Source organism: Eulemur rufifrons, chromosome 28 (assembly GCF_041146395.1).
Source record: "Eulemur rufifrons isolate Redbay chromosome 28, OSU_ERuf_1, whole genome shotgun sequence".
Taxonomy (NCBI): domain Eukaryota; kingdom Metazoa; phylum Chordata; class Mammalia; order Primates; family Lemuridae; genus Eulemur; species Eulemur rufifrons.
The window spans coordinates 7,392,182-7,409,797 of NC_091010.1; the positions used below are offsets into that span (position 1 = coordinate 7,392,182).

The following is a 17,616-nucleotide window of genomic DNA, read 5'->3' on the forward strand; positions in this document are numbered from 1 at the left end:
CTTGTATCTGGATACCTAGATTTTTAGCAAGGCCTGGGAAATTTTCCTCTATTATATCTTCAAATAGCTTATCCAATCCTTGTGTATGTTCTTCTTTACTCTCAGGGATGCCTATAACTCTCACTTTAGGCTTCTTCACATAATTCCAGATTTTTTGCAGGCTTTGCTCTTTTCTCATGTTTCTCTGCTCTCTCTCTATGGCTGACTTATTTAATTGGAAGGTGTTATCTTCAATCCCTGAGATTCTTTCTTCTGTTTGATCTGCCCCGTTCTTGAGGCTTTCCACTGTGTTTTGTAGTTCTTTGAATAAATTCTTCATTTCCAGTTCAGTTTGATTTTTCTTTAATATTTCTTTTTTTTTTTTTAGATAGTCTCACTCTGTTGCCTGGGCTACAGTGCCGTGGCATCAGCCTAGCTGATGTACTTTTGCTGGAGATAGCATTCTTGGTTGACAGTTTTGTGTGTTTTTGAGTACTCTGAACACTATCGCTGCATTCCCGCCGCCATTGTTTCTTCTGAGATGTCAGGTGTAAATCTTATTCTCTTCTAAGTGATGCATCTTTTTTCACTTGCTGCTTTCAAGATTTTCTCCTTGTCTTTGATTTCAGCACTTTTACTATGACGTGTCTGTGGGTCCCTGTGTAATTATCATGCTTGGAGTTCACTGAGCTTTCTGGGTGTTTTTCAATAAATTTGGAGAGTATTTCAACCATTATTTCTTTGAATATTTTTTCTTCTCTCTCTCCTATCCTTCTTGCACTCCCACAACATATACATTCAATGACGTCTCACATTTCTCTGAGGTTTTGCTCATGTTTCTTCATTCTTTTGCCTCTCTTTTCTTTGAATAGCATTCTCTCTCTCAATCTATCTGCAAGTTGGCTATTTCTTCTGTCAAATCTACTGTTGGGCACCTCTAGTGCATTTTTGAATTATAATTTTTAACTTCATGAATTTAGCCCCTGCCACTCGGGCCTGGAGGGAATGAAAAATGCTGGCAGCCTGCTCCTCCCCATATCCCTAGACTGGGGCTGAGATGGAACCCTATTTTCTTGGCTACACCCACCTGTATTGAGGCATCTGTCATCACACTGAAATAGCAGGGAAGAAGGGAGACAGTGGGTGTGGCTCAAATGTCACAGACTCACTGTTCTTATCAAGATTTAGATTTTCTTGAACAAATGTTAATTTGCTATATGCTTTTAGGACAATTTCCAGAGACGTTAAATGTTTTTGTGGGTGGGGAGATGGAAGGTTGTTTCTTACAATCAACCAGCTATGGTTGATTCTTGGATAGTGGGTCTACAGGGCCCTTCATCCTTTCATTCTGGAAGTGGAAGTCTAAAGAATGTTTTCTGTTAGAAAATTTGTATACTTTACTACACTAAGAGAGAGATTAAAAGATAAAAACTACACAATTATATCAAGAGATGCAGGAAAAGCCTTTAATAAAATTCAGCACTAGATTCAGGACTGGAAAGAGCATTTCCTTAACCTGATAAAGACCAGCTACCAGAAAACAACAGCAACTGCATATTTATTAGTCAAACTTTAGAAGTTTATCTTGAATGTCAGGAACAAAACAAAGATGCCAACAGTCACCATTTATATTCATTATTATATTGGAAATATATAAAGAATGAGCATTGGAATGGAAGAAATACAATTGTCATTATTTCCAGTTAACATGATCATTGCATACAAAGCAATTTACAGACAATTAGGATAAAAAAGTTCAGCAAGGTTGCTAGATACTAGATCAGTATGTAAAAACCAGCTTATGAACTAGAAAATGTGATTGTTAAAAATGTCATTTACTATAGCAACAAAAACTAGGTTAGGAATAAAACTAAGACATGCACAACCTTACTACAAAATGTAAGCCCCAACAGAATTATGTCTTTATAAATAAATATGTGTAATAAATAAATGGAGTGGTATGGCCTGTTCATAGATGAGAAACTCAGTTCATAAACAATCCTCCCCAACTAACCTGTACATTCATTACGAATGCACAAACAACAAAATGCAAACACGACAAGCTGATCCCAAAATTTATATAAAACAAAGGTCTGAGAACAAGCTAGGCATTTTTGGAAGATGAGGGGAATCATTCTACCATTTGTGATAATGAATTCTAAGGCCACAATGATTAAAACAGTGGGTTACTGGTAAAGTTAAATAAACGAACGAATTTAATAGAAGACAGAGCCCAGAAATATTCCCATAGTTGTATGGAATTGAATATAATGATACCCAAATCAAGAGGGAAAGGATGAACAATTTTTTTAAAGGTGCTCAGAAAACTAGCTATCCATATAGAACTGAGAAGAGGATCTATGAGAATGTATTCATGACCTTTGGTTAGGGAAGGGGTTCTTAAAGAAACAGAACAAAACATGGAAAGACTGCATTTACTACATTTAAAAACTTCTATATGATAACATCATAAACAAAGCAAATATATAGATGTTCTAATTCTCCACATTTTTTATATAAAAGAAAAAAGATCTCCAACAAAAAATCTATAAAATGCCTAGGAATAAGTCTAATATGAAACGTGGAAGACCTTTATGAGGAAAGTTATCAAAATTTTATTCAAGAATATAAAACTCTGATAAAATGAGGCCTATCAGGATACTAATGGGAAAAATTATATTAGTTATAAAGAAGTCTATTATCTTCAAATTAACATATAAACTAATGCAATCCCAATAAAAAACTGTTATCAGAACTTAGTAAACTGATTCTTTGATTCACCTAGAACAGAAAATGCACAAGAATAAGACACTGAAGGGGGGGGGAGGGAAAGGAGGCAGAAGTTGCCCACAGATGGCAAAACACAGTGCAAAGCCAAATGACAGTGTGAAAAGAGTGCAGTTGACAGAACCAACATCTGGATCCACTGGCTAGAAATAGACACTTAGTAATAAATAGCATGTGATGCGTGGAAAGTTGTCATCTCAAATTAGTGGTGAAAAGAATGGACTATTCACTGATAGTTGGAACAACTGCCTTTTCATTTCTGTTTGAGGGAGTAACCCTAAAAGATAAATAACCCATAGGAAAACTAAGCAAATATGACACAAACAGGCAACACAGAGATTTACAAATAGCCAACGAACATGGAAATATTTGGTTTTATAAGAAATCAGAGGCCAGGTGTGATGGGTCACGCCTGTAATTCCAGCACTCTGGGACGCTGAAGTGGGAGGACTGCTTGAGCTCAGGAGTTCAAGACCAGCCTGAGCAAAAGTGAGTTCCTTTATCTACTAAAAATAAAAAAATTAGCCAGGGATGGTGGTGCGCACCTATAGTCCTAGCTACTTGGGAGGCTGAGGCAGGAGGATCACTTGAGCCCAGGAGTTTGAGGTTGCTGTGAGCTAGGCTGATGCCATGGCACGCTAGCCCAGGCAACAGAGTGAGACTCCTGTCTCAAAAAACAAACAAACAAACAAACAAACAACAGAGAAATTCAAGTTAAAACAAAGTAATTTCAATCACAAGCTTGGTTTAAAAAAAACAGCTTGATTCTCTACCAGGCTCTCTACTGCCTCATGGCAAGTGTAAGTAGGAACAGTCTTCGGGTCACGCTTTTCTAATCACAGCCTGGAAAATGAGAGCATGTGTGAGATCGAGATCCAGAGGAAGAGGAGATGGTCAAGAATCCTGCATCTGGGCTGAAACATGGCTGCCCAGAATCCCAGCATCAACAGGAACGAAGCTGAACCTGGAGAAGGGGGAGAGGGTGCCTGTGGTTGAAGGTGATCCCAGGAAATGGGCCGGAACAGACTGGGGGTGGGGAGGTGAGTGTGGGGATGGTCCGGATGTGAACGGGAAGACCCCAGCTAACCCAGAGAGTGCTAAACTCCAGAAGCCCGCCATGGACAGCCCTAAGTTAAAAAGAAGACAATCTGAAGCCACACATGCTGTTACATTGAAATGTGACTTGTTAAATTCTCTCAATAAAGTTTTACAGTTTTCTCTGAAAAAATAAATAAATAAAACCGACCCACCAAGATTGATACTACCAACTGCGAAGAAACGGCTCCTTTCATGGAGTGCGGATTGAAGGAAGCAGTTTCACTGTACCCATTAACATTTAAAATCTATATCATTTTTAATCTAGCAATTCCATGAAGCCAGAGCTATACTTTTGAGAATAAAAATGTCTTGCATATGAAAAGGGAAAGTTGGTTGCAAAATAAAGATGGTATAATCCCATTAATGTCAATTATATATACAAACTAGCTGATGTAACAGACTATAAAAGAGTAGTTTAAAGAAGTCAGCTATGTATTTGACTACTCAGTAACAGGGCAAAGGAAAGCAGTTCAAGACTGGCAGGCCGAGTGCTCCATCCTCAGCACACGACTTCCCTCTCTCGAGATACCAGCAACGCAGAAGCTCCCACCCGGCCTCCCAGCCAGCAAGAGGGGAGTGTCAAGGAGAGTGTATACTCCAATTCCTTATTTAAGGGCCCAATCTGGAAGTTTTACTCACATCCCATTGCCTAAAACAGTCATGTGGCCACAGTGAACTGTAAGAAAGGCTGAGAAGTACAGTCTCTGGCTGAGCAGCCATGTGTCCGGGTAAAACTCAGGAATTTTATCCAGCATGGAAGAAGGGCAAGACAGACATTATAGCAGCATCTGTGCCACCTGTTTTCCTAAATGCATGGAAACTAGGCTGGAAGAACGCACACCAAATGTGGTACTGTACTTAGCTCTGGAACAGGAGCAAGACTGGCGTAGGGGTGGGGAGGCGGAGTATTGCTTGAAATTTTTTAACAGTGATGGTATATTCATGTAACTAGCTAGGGAATTTTTAAAAATTTGACAAAATTTTAAAATTCTTTATTTGTACCAATATATCCTGTTAAGTACATTAAATCTATCTACATTGTACAAAGCTTTTAAAGTTCTAAAACTTAACATTTTCTCTAAATAAGTTACTCTATATTGTTAAAAACCAATCTACTTACAGCATTGCTCTCCATCTATGTCACACAGTGACAATGTGTACAGATTTCCACACTGAGACACCACCAACACAAGGTTGCATGTCAGTGGCAGAACTGAGACCAGACCTGGAACAAGGACCACCTTGCTCGTACTGCATTGTAACTTTGGACAGTATGTTTCACTTGAAGAGGTTACATCTTCTCTAGCTCAGTATAACTTAGATTTCAGACACTATAGATATGATGCCCAAACGTGTCACACTCATGAACTGGGTCAGTACTTCACCCTGAGAACAAAGGGGACACAATTTCCTTACATCCTAATGATTATAAAAACAAAAATAAACAGACAGGTCCCCAGAAACAAACGAGTCATGAGTTTTGACTCCTTTCTCAGCCAAGTACTCAAATTTAAGATTTATTGATCTGTTTAAAAATTCCTTCTATGGCTTCTAAGATAATGATGGCAAAGTTACCAAAATAATATAATCTTCCTCCTTAAATATACATGAACCAAACTAAAAATAGAAAAAAGCTGAACAAGCTAGAATCCCAAAAAAGTAGAAAATTCTGGCAAGAACCATGTCTCTAACTAGGACAACTCTGTCTAAGGAAATGATTCTTGGCCTAAGAAAACATCAGGGCAGTGAAAGCAAAACCTGTGTCCTCCCACAAAGCCTCACACAGCCCAGCGCGGCTCCCCAGACCAGACGCCTCCCTCTGGGTCACAGGGAAGAGCAAAGGGAAGATCTGGACACAGCTGTCCACTTTAAGCCTGAGCAAGATGTAAAGAAATGGCATAAGCAGAAGACAAGCACAACACAGAAAAATGAGAGAGGAGAAACAGCAGCCGGAGAAGACAAATCCAAGAAACAAACTACACTGTGCCGGCTACAGAAGAAATCTAAAGAATACAGCGAATTCAACAAAACAAGACTTCAGAGATGAGAGAGTAAAATTACCATAAAAAGGAAACAAGAAAAACAAGAATAAGAAAATAAACCGAGGACCAAGGCAACCATCACACACCCATAAACACATTAGCCACAGTCAGAAACAGAACAGCCTCAGCTGAAAACCACATCATGGAGACAGGAACAAGTATCACAGTGAACGACACAGTGAGAGTCATGTCACAAAAGTAGGCACAAGATGATGGCAACTGGAGAAGACAACCCAGGAGGAGAGACACAGTCAGCACCCTTGGCAATGCTGGCTCCACACAGAAAGCAGAAAGGGTCAAAGACCCCCGCCAGCCTGCACACAGAGGGGCCCGGAGTGGGGTCACTCTATGGGAATGACACCGTGACGTTAGTGTGCATGCCTTTGTGTGGTTTTATGGACTGACTTTTGGTTCTCCTTGGATTTTTTAACAACAACACATTTCATTTCCTAAAACCAACAGTCAAAAAAAGATGCCCTTTGCTTAAAGCCATAGTAAATCGAATACACTACAACTTTCCACAAATATGTGTCTTACCATTTATTACCACACTATTTCATGCTTTATGAATAAAAATACCTGCCAATTTAACAGTGCCTTAAAAAGAGGACTGTTTAAAGGCAATTAATATGATTAACAAATAACAGATAAATCTGATCTTTTTTGGGGTGGCAAACAATAAATTTAAATGTTTAAAAGTTATGTATCAAAATAATGCTGTTATCAGATATTGATGAACTAATTTATTTAACAAGTCTCACTGAATGTAAAACCTGTTTTCAGCACCAATAAAAAGAATTCTTGAGATTTCTTTTCTGCAAACTTCTAAATGTGCTCCCTGACAACATCTTTTGGGTAAAGGAACAAATGTGTTCCAAGGAGTAAATGCTCGGTCCCTGATTTCATAACATAATTCAGAGTGCCAAAAAAAAAAAAAAAAAAATCAATCCAAGTATTTCTGCTTTAGTTAGCATTATTAAAACTTTTAAGTTTCAGAGAAGAATTTCTTCTTCCTTACAGTTTTAATTTTGAGGTAGATATCATGCAAAGTAAACATTAAGTGGAGCCAACTTCAGTCAACAAACATGAATATTAATTCAATTAACAATCAGAAATTTCCATTAGAAAAAGAGAACCGCAAGTTTAGGAAGTAATGCTGTTCAACAGTATTCTGGCTTGAGTTTCCAAATTCCTTCACCACCAGAAGTTCTATGAAAAGTGCACAGATTTCTCAACAGTTCTCGGAAGACACAAGACTGTGACGCAGACAGCTTGGATTCAAACTCCTGCAGTATCTCCCTAGTGCTGGCCTGGCCATCAACGTGGGCCTGAAAAGCAATGAAGTTTCTAATTTCCACCAGAAGGTCATCATGTTCTGTGGTGAGCATCGGGGCAGAAGCCTCTTGAAGGTGCCCACTTTCACTCTCTAACCGCTCTGGAACAATCAGGTGGTTTCTAGCTCTCATTTTAGCCAAGAGTGAAGAGGAGGTGAGGGCCCCAGACGAAGACTCCGCATCTTCTGCTCTTCCGCTAAAATGCTCAAGGACATTACCTTTTCCTTCCTTTTTCATTGCGCTGTCCTGGAGAAAGAAGGTCACCGCATTGACATATTTCATTTCTAGTTTCTGCTCCCACTTGCTTCCCCCAAGGCTGTGACAGGCCACGAGATAACACGTGTGCCAGGGTGGTGAGGCTGAGGGGGCGAGATGGAGAGCCCATCTAATGCAGCACTCGATCCTCCCACCGTTAGAGAGCACTTCCTAAAAACAATAAATAAATTAAAAGGAAGGACAACTGAGCCATGCCCTTTGGTCACCACTTGTGCCCTCTGCACAGCAACGGGGAAGACAGAGTGGAGCGGGCGGCTCCCAGGCAAGGTTCCCGGGAAATCTGTCTCTTAGGAGGCCTGGGACAACTTGCAGTGCTTGTGGGCTTTTCCTGTTCTCCCTTCCAAATGGACCCTGATGCACACACTGTGGATGAGGAACTATCCACTATCACAGCTACACTTACTTTCCCTCACTTTTAAGTCTTCTTACTCTTTTCCTACCTTACACCTAATGTGAGTTTCCTTAAAACAACACAAATCTAACTTTGCAAGGGCCTCAAATGCCTACTGCTAAAAGCATGTAACATGGGAAGTCAAAAAGTTCTCTATTCCTAAGTACGTTTATATTAATTTAAACTTGGAGTCTGAACCCGGGAGTTTTAACGTAATCCTCTACCAGAAAGACCAAAGAAAGTACTGAACGGTGCAGTCTGGCCGAGTTTTCCCCACTGAAGTACTCAAGGGCACTGCAGCACTGCAGGGCATTCTAGAACAGGGAGAGAGATGGGCACTCTGCTCTAGCAACTAGTGAACTATAGACAACACTCAAGGTGGCTTCCTGGACCTTCATGCCAGAGGGCAGTGGTCTCTGGAGCTGGCACTTCCCCTCCCGACGGGCAGGCTGTGCTAGCACTGGTACACCTATCCGCATATATTATCCTCTGAGGGCAAAACACACGCTGCCACAGATCTCGGGTTAAAGACTTTTGTTTTTTAGGAAGTTGGGTGGCTCTTTTAGATTCCAATGAAGGTACACCATGAATCAGAGCATACAACACAGTACCAAGTACCATCATGCGGTAACCAATTTCTTCACATCAGAATCAGGGGAAATTGTCATGGTGCTTCCATCGAGCAAGTCTCACCCTGAAAAGCAGAAAACCTATCATATTACCTGGTACTTCTCTGCTGGAGACGCTGAAGAAAGATGCTGCACAGAATATTTAGAATTTCTTTTCTGACCAAATCTACTCCTAAATAAAGAAAGGAATCACAGCAGATTAAATGTTTGCTTTTGTGACTTAGAGATCAAAACACTGTTTCAACCACGAACCTCCTGGAAACGCTTTCACGTGCACGGCTGTTCTTTCACGCCGAGCCGTGTCTGCCCTGGCCCCAGTTCCTCCACTGCGCTCTCCTGGGAAGCAGCCTCCGCCTCTCAGAGTGAGAGGCACTCAATAGCTTCGTTCGACATACGATGGAAATCACCCTTTTAGGAAATTATTCTAAAAGAGCATACTGAATAGCAGAATGATTACTAATTATTGTAAACTTGCTAATTATCTTATTAAAGTTTAATCGTCATTCTATGTCTCTTACTATTTCTAATGACACCATCTTTCAAACAAAACTGATCACTGCTCCTTCCCATGAAGAGTCACTTTGGAAAAACGGAGATAAAAGCAAGAAGGTAAAATTACAACGGTATTTCCCCAAGTCACCCAAACCTGGCTGACACAATCCCTCCCCACGGGACTTTCTATCACTGCACACACACGAGAGTCTACGCATCCACACCCGCCCTGACTTTGTTTTCAGCTAGCCGCCTCACAAGCACTGCAGGCAGCACTCGCTTACTTTAGTCCTGCTGGTGCACCAGAACTTCCCCTGTGGCCAGTCCAGGTGGGAACCCCAGACACTGCTCCCAGACACCGCTGACGAGAGAGCCGCAGTGCTTTCAAGGCGTCCTGGGCCACTCGATTGGCTTCTGCCTCCACCAGCACGTAATCCGGGCTGGCTCCATCCATAATGGCATCGTGTTTCATGACGCTGTGCACACCAACTAACAAGACGGAAAACAGCAAAGTGAGATTTCAGTTTATCCACAAGATACCCGTCTCCTCTGTAATAGTCTCGTGTTGCGGTAGTCAAAAAATACTGAACATTCTCAGCTGCTACTTATCAAGTGGCTATTACGACCCAGGAACTTCACAAATGCCACTGCTATTCATACTTGCCACTACCCTAAGGTTTTATAATAACTGAAGCATAATATTTTAATCACAACTTTAACACTTAACCTCTTTCTCGCTGCCTGGAAGGGAAGCAAAAACCTTCTATCAATGAACTTTTTCATGAAAGGAAAAATATAAACCAGAATTACAGAATTTCTAAAAAACAATGACCATGAAAACACTACATACCAGAATCACTGAGATACATTTAATGCAGCGTTAGTGGAAAATTCAAAGCCTTGAATACTTGTATCAAAAACAAAAGAATAAATGAATTAAAATTCCAAGTAAAAAAGTTACAAAAAGAAAAAAAATAAAGCCAAAAAACCCCACCTAAACACAACAAAAACAAAAGCACAGCAAGAAAGTAATAAAGATAAAAGCAAAAATTAATGAGGTAGAAGATAATCATGGATCTAATAAATAAATCAAATTTCTGGTTTATTGGGAAAAAAAATCACAAAACAGACAACCCACTAGCTTAAAAATTTAAAAAGAGGCCGGGCGCGGTGGCTCACGCCTGTAATCCTAGCACTCTGGGTGGCCGAGGTGGGCGGATCGTTTGAGCTCAGGAGTTCGAGACCAGCCTGAGCAAGAGCAAGACCCCACCTCTACTAAAAATAGAAAGAAATTATATGGACAGCTAAAAAATATATATAGAAAAAATTAGCTGGGCATGGTGGTGCATGCCTGTAGTCCCAGCTACTCGGGAGGCTGAGACAGGAGGATCGCTTGAGCTCAGGAGTTTGAGGTTGCTGTGAGCTAGGCTGACGCCACAGCACTCACTCTAGCCTGGGCAACAGAGTGAGACTCTGTCTCAAAAAAAAAAAAAAAAAAAAATTTAAAAAGAAAAACAAATTTATAAAATTATAAATGACAAGGGGGAAATTATCTTGAAATAAAAGCAAATTTTAAAAAAATCATTATAAGAGCACTTTATATACTTGTATGCAAACTTGAAAACTAGACAAAATACATAATTTCCTAGGAAAACAGACCAGTAACCATAGAAGAAATAAGGGAAATTTACCAAGGAACTACCATACAAAAAATTATCAGGCCCAGAGAGTTTCACAGAATAATTCTAACAAACCTTCTAAGATCAGATAGTCCAAATGCTACATAAATTCAGACAACTGAAAATGAAGGAAACTTCCAAATTCTTTTTATGAAACAAGTATAATATTGACAACTAACCCTGAAAAAAATAGTACAAAGAAAACTACAGACCAATATAACTTATGAATATAAATGAGAAAATACAAAATATGGCAGCAGACAAAATCCAGCAGCAAAGAAAGCATAATATACTCTGATCAAGTTGAAGTTATGAATTAATGTTGGGAATTCAAGATTTGTTCAATATTAGAAAATCAATTATATAATAAGCCTAAAATGGTTTATCTCCATAGATGTTATTTCTATAGATCTTGAAAATGCCTTTGAAAAATTCAACATCCACGCCTGATAAAAACACTCAAGAAATTTGGACTTGATTGATACTTCCTCAGGTAGGGGGAAAGGAGGAAATAAAAATTTAAAAAAAAATTTTAAAAAGTTGAAATTAAAAAATGTAATAAAACATATACCTTAGTCTTAACACCAGATGCTTAGGCTGGGCAAAGTGGCTCACGCCTGTAATCCTAGCACTCTGGGAGGCCAAGGTGGGAGGATGGCTTGAGGTCAGTAGTTCAAGATCAGCCTGACCTACAGCAAGACCCCGTCTCTAACTAAAAATAGAAAACCTAGCTGGGCGTGGTGGCAGGCACCGCACCTGTAGGCCCAGCTACTCGGGAGGCTGAGGCATAGGATTGCTTGAGCCCAGGAGTTTGAGGTTGCTGTGAGCTAGGCTGACGCCACCTATGAAACCTATGAAACCCTACAGAATCAATGATAAAACTTAATAAAATTCAGAAAAAATAAAAGGATATAAAATTTATCATACAGAAACTTATAACCTATCTTCCTAGTCACAAACAATAACCAGTTAAAAGATACAATGGTGGGAAAAACTTCATTTATAATAACAAAAAAGATAAAATACTTAGGAATAAACCCAAGAAATATGTAAAGCCTACATGGAGAAAATTTATAAATACTCCTGGAAAGACATATTAGGCTTGAACAAATACAAAGACATCCCTTGTTCTTAGCTAGAATGATTCAATAACCATTCTCCCTGAGTTAATTATACATTTAATGCATTCCCAATACAAATACTAACAACTTTTTTTATGAAGCTAGACAAACTGATACTACAGTTCATATGGAAAAATAAATGTGCATGAATAGTTAGGAAAACACTGAAAAGGCAAAGCGACACCCTACTGAAGATTAAAAGAGACTGAAATCGTTAACAGTTTGGTGCTGCGACAGGAATAGACAAAGCAGGGGATGGACAGGAACTCCAAAAATAGAGCCAACTACCTATGGAAGTGTATTATATGATAAAGGTGGCATCTCAAATCACTGGGGAAAAATAAATTTTAAATAAATGATGCCAGAAAAGTTGGGGAGTTATCAGAAACAAGATAAAATCCATACCTCATACTCCAAATAGGTCAGAAATCTTAATGTAAAAAACCGTACAAGTGGTACAAGAAAACACAGTGAATTCCTGTATTATCTACAAGTAGAAAAGGGTTAGCACAATGACTCCAAATTAGTAAGCGGTAAGACTGATAAATTTGATTATATATATATTCTAAAACCTGTTTCTTAGGCAAAAAATCACCATAAGTAAAAAAAAGACAAACTATGAGAAAATATCTGTTGTATATGTGAAAAATAAAAAGCTAACATGCCTAATCTATTAAAAAAACTCTTTAAAACCAAGGGGAAAAAGAAGACCAAAAACTTGATTTAGAAAATGGGCAAAAGACATGAACAGACAATTCACACACAAAAAAGAAAAAAGATATAAATGACCCTATAAAACGTTGTTCAATTTCACTCATAGTAAAATAAATGCAAATTAAAACTAAAATGAGATATCATTTCTCACCTATCAGACTGGAAAAAATTAAAAGTTTAACAACACATGCTTGGCAAAGCTCTGGGGAACAGATAGTACACTGATGGTGACAATGCAATTTGACAGAAACCTTACAGAGGGGAGTTGGGCATTAACTCACAAAAACAATAAAACCCTACATGTGCATTTACCTTTGGTTCTAAGCAATCCCACTTCTAGGAATTTTTCTCTAAAGATAAAACCTCTAAAAATACTAAAACATATAAATACAGGATCATTTACTGCAGTGCTATGATTGAAAAAAGTTACACACTACCTAAATGCTCGTATGTGGATAAACTATGGCACAGGTTGAGTATCCCTTATCTGAAATGCTTGGCACCACCAATGTTTCAGATTTTGGATTTTGGAATATTTGCATATATATAATTAGATATCTTGGAGTTGGGACCCAAGTCTAAACACAACATTTATTTAATATATACCTTATACACATAGCCTGAAGATATGTGTATACATGATTTTTTTTTTTTTTTTTTTTTGAGACAGAGTCTCACTCTGTTGCCCAGGCTAGAGTGAGTGCCGTGGTGTCAGCCCAGCTCACAGCAACCTCAAACTCCTGAGCTCAAGCGATCCTCCTGTCTCAGCCTCCCGAGTAGCTGGGACTACAGGCATGCGCCACCATGCCCGGCTAATCTTTTTTATATATATTTTTAGCTGTCCATATAATTTCTTTCTATTTTTGGTAGAGGTGGGGTCTCGCTCTTGCTCAGGCTGGTCTCGAACTCCTGAGCTCAAACCATCCGCCCACCTCGGCCTCCCAGAGTGCTAGGATTATAGGCGTGAGCCACCGCGCCCGGCCTATACATGATTTTTTAATAATTTTCTGCATGAAACCAAGTTTTGACTGCGTTTTGACTGAGACTCAGTCACATGAGGTGAGATGTGGAATTTTTTACTTGTCAGCGCTCAAAATGTTTCAGATTTGGGAGCATTTCAGATTTTGGAATTTCTGATCAAGCATGCTCAAATGTCCACGTAGAGCATGCCAGCAATAACAGCGAAGGAGGCAGCTCTCTGTAAACTAATGTGGAGTAACTATCAGGATATATCACTTTTTTTAAAAGAGTACAGTGTGCAACCTGTTTGTAAGACAGTAAGGGAGTATGAAATGAGACGTGTCTGCGTATTTTCACAAAAAGAAACACAGGAAGGAAATGCCAGAAACCCACAGGACTGGGGAGGGCATGGTGGGGATGACACTTCTCTGAGTATAGTTTTGACTTGTGTAACTACGTTAATGTGTTACATGCTCCAAAGATAAATTAACTGTATTTTAAAGTGATAACACAGTGGAGGGAAAGAAAAAAAGAATTAACCTAAGTAATGTATGAACACAGGGTTTTGACTAAAAACTTTCAGGCTAAAGACAAAAATAAATATAAACAAATGTTGAACTCCAGTTAGTATAATTTTTTTTTTTTTTTTTTTTTTTTTTTTTTTTTTTTTTGCTGTGGTACAGGTTAGGAATTCTAAAACTACTGTGCTTTCTAGGATGGAGCAGTAAGTCAGTATGTTGAGAAAATGGTCCTGAAGAAGCAGCTACAAATACGGAAAGGGCCCTGTAGTGCTGAACTGAAACTGGAGATAACAGTATCAGCTCATTTTGTTTGCTTTTCGGAGCTTATTGGTATATAAATCAGATACCATAAACTGCACATACTTCAAATGTACAATTCGCTAAGTTATGACATATACATACCATGAAACTGTCACTACAGTCACGACAATGAACATAACCATCACCTGCACGACTTTCCCCGTGCCCCTTCATTGTAATCCCCAGGCAATCAAGCTGCTGTAGCCACACTGTTTTCTAGAATTTTATGCAAATGAAATTGCAGAGTATGTACTATTCTTTTTAGTCTGAATTCATCCATATTGTGGCATGTATCAACACTTTATTTCCTTTTATTACTGATTAGAAGTACACCGTATGGATATACCATGGTTAGTTTAACTATTCACCTGTTGATGAACATTTCTGTTATTTCCAATTTGGGGCTATTACTGGTAAAGCTGCTATGAATATTCATGTGCAAGTCTTTGTGTGGACACGTATCTTTTCATTTCTCTTGGGTAAATATATGCCCAGGACTGTAAAGGCTGTAGCATAAGGTGGTGCATGCCCATTTTTTTCAAAACTGCCGGATTGTTTTCCAAAGTGATTGCACCATTTACATTCCCACCAGCAGTGTATGAGAGATCCAATTCCTGCACATCTTTACCAACACTTAGTATTTTTTAACTTTGGTTATCTTGATAGAGGGTAGTTTCTCCTCATTTTTGATCACGTTTTCCTGCTTCTTTGTATGCCCAGTAATTTTTAATTGGGTGTCAGACACTAGAAAATTTTATCTTACTGGGTGCTGGGTATTTATGTATTTCTATAAACATTCAGGTGGGGCTGAAGCAGCGCTCACTCTAAGGATAATCATCCACTACTACTGAGGCAAGACCCCTACACTATGCAACACCCAATGCCCCATGAAATGTTTTCCAGCCTGGCTGGTGGGAATAGGCACTATCCCCTGCTGTGGGTAAGCACCAGGCATGTGTCCTCTAATCCTTTTGGGGGTTCCCTTCTCCAGTCCTAAGTAGTTTCCTTGCACAAATGTGATGGTCAGCATTGAGCTGAGTACCAAAGGAGACCCTCCGGAGACGTGTGGCCTTCTCTCTGCACGGCTCTCCTCCGCCGTCCTCTTCCACATTAACTCCACCCACTTTGGTCTCCCTGGATGCTCAGCTCTGTCTTCTCAACACAGCGGCTGCCTGGGGCTCCATCTGAGTTCTCCCTCTTTATGTCACAGCCTGAAAACTCTCTCAAGGCAGCAGGGTCGGGAAACTGGAGGGCTCAGTTCATATGTTTCCCATCTCTCGGAGATCATTGCTCTTTGGTGCCTGAAAACCACTGCTTCATATATTTTGTCAATGTTTCAGCTGTTTTATGTGGAAGAGTAAATGCTATTCGATCTTTGCTGGAAGTCAAAATCACAATTTTTATAGAGATAGATGTGTACAACTTATTTGTATACATATATGCATGTGTGTATATATATATATATACACACACACACACACACACATATATATACACACATCTATGTCCTAGTTCTGTTGGCTAGGATAGCAGTGACACACCAGTAGCAAGGAACACTCTGGGAACCCAGATCCTACTTCCTAAGTATCATTCTCTAGGGCTCCTTGGAGAAATGGCTGATTCTAGGGCTAGGGCAGAATAAATATGAGTTGAGCTTGGAACATCTTGGTGTGCCAGGAAGTTAAGGAAGTGCTCAGAGAATAGTGGGGACATGTCAGAGATACAAAGGAGCCAGCCCGACAGAGGTCCCACCAGGCAAATCTGAGGCAATATGAGTATCACAATACTACTACTGGTGGATTATAGTCATGAAAAGAAAGAATCCATGAGTCCATATTGATGTAAAAATAAATGAATAAAGAAATAAGGGAGGCCGGGCGCGGTGGCTCATGCCTGTAATCCTAGCACTCTGGGAGGCCGAGGCGGGTGGATCGCTCGAGGTCAGGAGTTCGAGACCAGCCTGAGCAAGAGCGAGACCCCACCTCTACTAAAAATAGAAAGAAATTATATGGACAACTAAAAATATATATAGAAAAAATTAGCCGGGCATAGTGGCGCATGCCTGTAGTCCCAGCTACTCGGGAGGCTGAGGCAGTAGGATCGCTTAAGCCCAGGAGTCTGAGGTTGCTGTGAGCTAAAGCTGATGCCACGGCACTCACTCTAGCCTGGGCAACAAAGTGAGACTCTGTCTCAACAAAAAAAAAAAAAAAAAAAAAAAAAAAGAAATAAGGGAGAAGCAAAACCTTCCTCACAATAGAATGTTAATCACCATTGGCAACCACTGTAATAATAACTGGCTAAGGAAAGAATTATCAATCAATGTTAAAACTAATGGGTAAAAGTTTGCTGTGAAATAGGTTATTTACACAGTCTTAAAGTACTTTCCTTCAAAGTACAAATTAATTAAAAAGGGAACAATATTAACTCTTTAGTGTTGAGAAATTTGGCAGAACCCACCTTAACAGTGATCTTAAAACCTATACACTTAACCACAATAGGACAAACCAACAACATGTGTCTCGGGACAGCCATACTGAGTAAGGCACAGCACCACTCCCGTGGTACTCCTGCTAAAATGCCCGCATGAGTGCACATGCGTGCGAATGATAAAGCAAATGCTGAAACATGTTAACAACTGGGGTAAAGGGTACAGGAGAGTTCTTTGTACTATTCAAACTTATTTAAGTTTGACATTATTTCAAAATAAGAAATTAACAAAAAAATTAACAATGCTCAATAGAAGTCTTTCTGAAATGCCATACATAAACCTGCCTTGTTAAACTTAGAGTATCATGAGCAGCAATCTTCGGGTAACACAAGGCCGTCACACTGTGAATGAGGACTGCTAAGGGCTGGACAAGATGACACTTCCAGGGATGGCTAAGATGTGCAGGGCTATGTGTCCTTCATGGTCTTGAGCTCCTAATTTTTCTCCCTTGGTATTAGCTATCCACTTTCCTACTTCCAGGATGCCTGCCTCTAGCCACACCCCTCTTTCTCCCCGCTGGGATCTGTCACTTTAATGTCCTGTGGTTGGAAAAATCAGGTAAATACAGCATGTAAAGAAATTGCCTATTAATATTCAGGTAGTACACATCTATTTAAAGCACTGCACCCATCCTATAAGTGGCCATAAGTCAAGTACTATTGTTTTCCTCACACCAACCACAAACATTAACTCAAAATGGATCAAGACCTACGTGTAAGAGCAGAAACTGCTAAAACTTAGAAGAAAACATAAGAGTAAATATCCATGACCTTCATTATGCAAAGCCTTCTTGGAAATGGCAATA

The 17,616-nt window shown here is 39.5% G+C and overlaps 1 protein-coding gene across 1 annotated transcript in view; it reads right to left on the reverse strand.

The window, feature by feature from the left end:
• Positions 1-6,970: 6,970 nt before the first annotated feature.
• ERCC6 (ERCC excision repair 6, chromatin remodeling factor) overlaps positions 6,971-17,616 on the reverse strand; it is an 80,340-nt gene continuing 69,694 nt past the window's right edge. The window contains exons 19-21 of the mRNA XM_069459915.1: positions 9,313-9,517; positions 8,630-8,708; positions 6,971-7,486 (exon numbers count right to left, since the gene is read on the reverse strand). Coding sequence (XP_069316016.1) covers positions 7,067-7,486; positions 8,630-8,708; positions 9,313-9,517 — 704 coding nt within the window. The 3' untranslated portion in view covers positions 6,971-7,066. The remainder of the gene's footprint in view (positions 7,487-8,629; positions 8,709-9,312; positions 9,518-17,616) is intronic.